Source organism: Cyprinodon variegatus, unplaced genomic scaffold, assembly GCF_000732505.1.
Source record: "Cyprinodon variegatus isolate N-32 unplaced genomic scaffold, C_variegatus-1.0 Scaffold143, whole genome shotgun sequence".
In the NCBI taxonomy this organism is placed as follows: domain Eukaryota; kingdom Metazoa; phylum Chordata; class Actinopteri; order Cyprinodontiformes; family Cyprinodontidae; genus Cyprinodon; species Cyprinodon variegatus.
Window position 1 is genome coordinate 1,363,704 of NW_015150596.1, and position 2,979 is coordinate 1,366,682.

General features: G+C 40.2%; 1 protein-coding gene across 1 annotated transcript in view; it reads right to left on the reverse strand.

The window, feature by feature from the left end:
• The window catches only part of LOC107086109 (phosphorylase b kinase regulatory subunit beta-like), a gene marked incomplete at its 5' end in the record, with an annotated part of 27,299 nt that overhangs the window by 6,454 nt on the left and 17,866 nt on the right, over window positions 1-2,979 (reverse strand). Inside the window, 2 exons of the mRNA XM_015376856.1 lie at window positions 881-1,086; window positions 2,181-2,271. Coding sequence (XP_015232342.1) covers window positions 881-1,086; window positions 2,181-2,271 — 297 coding nt within the window. The remainder of the gene's footprint in view (window positions 1-880; window positions 1,087-2,180; window positions 2,272-2,979) is intronic.

The window sequence follows — 2,979 nt, forward strand, 5'->3', positions numbered from 1 at the left end:
AAATATTTGAAATTAATTTATAAAAAAATTAAAAATGCACATTTTAAAATCTATAATTTTTTTGTACTGCTATTATTTTAATGATATTAATAATTGTAGAAGCCATCAAAGGTCAGTGAACATTTGTTCATTCTGAAACTCTGAACTTCATATAAATTATAAGTTAAGCTAACCTATGATTATATCATTTTAAACTGTAAAAAAATGGTAGCGGCACAAACGGAAATTTTTGCCGCACAAACCAGCACAAACGTTTGACACACATTTTTTCTAATTTAAAGAAGGTGGGGGGGCTGGTTGACCTTTACATTTTCATTAATATCTTCAAAGCCAAAGCAGCACAAACGAAAATTTTTGCTGCACAAACGGAGCCGAGTTAATTGACACCCATTTCGTCTGATTTGAAGAAGGTGGTGGTGGGGGGTGGGGTTGACCTTTAATGACCTCTAGAAACATCTCTTTATATCTTTAAAACGATAGTGGCACAAACAAAAATTTTTGCTGCACAAACGTAGCACAAACGTTTGACACTAATTTTGTCTGATTTGAAGAAGGTGGGGGGGCTGGCTGACCTTTTGACCTTTACATTTTCATTAATATCTTCAAAGCCAAAGCAGCACAAACGGAGCTGAGTTAATTGACACCCATTTCGTCTGATTTGAAGAAACGATAATGGCACAAACGAAAATTTTTGCTGCACAAACCAGCACAAACGTTTGACACCAATTGGTGTCAAAGGTGGGGGGGGGGCAACTTCACTCAGGTCATTTAACTCCATCATCTGGTCAGCACCAGTAAGGAGGGGAGAAAATCCCAACTGATGAGACACGAAAGAGCAGATGAGGGTTCAAATTCACCCTCTAACGCTGATATTACCCACCCGACTCTGATTTTCAGCATGCCGCTGAACAGCTCAGGGTTGTTGGAGATAATCCATCCGATGTGGATGACCAGTTCCTGCTGGAGGACAGCTTCCCTCTCCCCACCATGGGGGCAGCACTTGCTGTAAATGATGCCCTGGATAACTCCTGGAGACAGCGGGTTGGAGATCACCTCCTCCTCGTGCCCAAACAGGCCCAGGGTCACCTGGTGATCAGGTGAACACAAACAAAGACGCTCCTTATTGTGAAAAAGCCTCTCAGCATAAAAACAAAACATGGAAGATTGCACATGCATCGGCTACTGAACACAATACACAAAATGTCTAGCTCCCTTTCTTTGAAATTGGCCTCCTCTCTGCGAGTCACTTATAAGTGAGAGAAAACACGACACCTCTGTAGTTTTGCTCAGAAGCATCTCATGAAAATGACGCCCGGGTAATTTCACTGATGAGAACAAACACTTTTATCTTTTTGCCTCCAGTAGATGAAATCCGACTCGGAGAGGCGGATCATTCATCCTTAGATCTAAAACTGATCCCAGCAGAGCACGGAAGGCAGAAATATGTTTTGGATTCTATGAAGAATCTATTGTTGGATTTCAAAAGCGATGTGAAATACAATCAGTAGAAAAACTTCCTCAAATGGGACGGCGACTCGTTTTCTTTCTACTTAGCTTTTTATGTAAGGAGAGGCGCTCGCCCGTCTCCGATTTTAAATCAGCTTTTCCAATCATGTTGAGAGGAGCCTACCCTTTTGCCTCATTGGCAATCTATATGCAGATTCACACCTTGAGCTACTTCAACATAATGAAATGCCTAAAAGTATTCAGAAGGGTAGAAATGCAGCAAGATTACTGACACTCTTGAGAGGAGGCTAATCTCCGAATCCCACTTGACAGAAAACGTTGAATCGAGAGTCGTCTGGTATGAGGTGGTGAATCTATACAACTCATGAGTCACAGAGAATCAATCGGCACGTACAAGGTGCAAATTATGGCGTTGTTGGGGAGGGGTGGGGGGTTGTTACGCTTGTAGCTTTGCTGCAAACTGCAACTACAGCTTGGATCAAACACAGTGGATGTAAGCTGTGATGAGGGGCGTGAGCAAGCAGCTGGCCCAAATAATTCCCATAGGAAACAGCATGAGGAGCCTTCAAAGATCTACTATCTAGATTTTCCTACGCTTCCGATCAGTGAACATTAAAATCATTGACCTGCCACCAACAGTTTTCCCCCAACATACTGCTTAAACAGAAGGGGTTTGACTTTATTCAGGCCATTCTGTCTGTGTGTCCACTTACCTGCTTGCCTTGCACTAAAATACTAGTAATACTGGGGGCAAGGCTGTCCACTAGCTTAGTTAAGAGACTGGCAGCAAGACGGACAACAGACCTAATGGGTGAAAAGACACAAGAACATTCTTGAGATACGTATGACAACAGGTTACAGCTTGGGTTTGAATAAATACAGCGCTTCATAAAAGAGTTTTAACCTCACGACATTTTGTCACAAAGTAGGAAACATTTTATTGGGATTTTATGTGATAACATAACGCAATTTCTATGTTTTCATCCAACCGTGATACAGATGTTGAGCAAATTATTATAACTCTGACAACTAAGAGTATACAATTGAGAAAAAAGGGGTTTTTCATCCACCGAAGTAAATCTGTGTCGCTGGGATTTGAATTAAAAATGCCACTTAAATTTAAATGTTGTATGTTTGTACTTACTGTTTCGGTGTTAATTTTTTTTTAGATTGCAAATCACTCCAGGCTCTGTTCTGTTCCTTGGTCTTACCTCATTTAATTTACTGTTTAGAGGTATGGGGAAGCACATATAAAAGTTCACTAGAGCCACTGTTCATATTGCAAAAAAGAGCCATCAGAATAATTCATAAAGTTGGATATCGAGAACACACTATTTCTAATGTCTAAAATCATGAAGCTTTATGATATGATAGAATTCCAAACAGCACAATTTCTATTTAAAGCTAGAAATAAGCTATTACCAAGTCACTTGACAAATTTGTTTTATGAGAGAGAGAGGGGGGGTGGGGTATGATTTAAGGGAGATAACTAATTTTAAGATTCAAAGATAC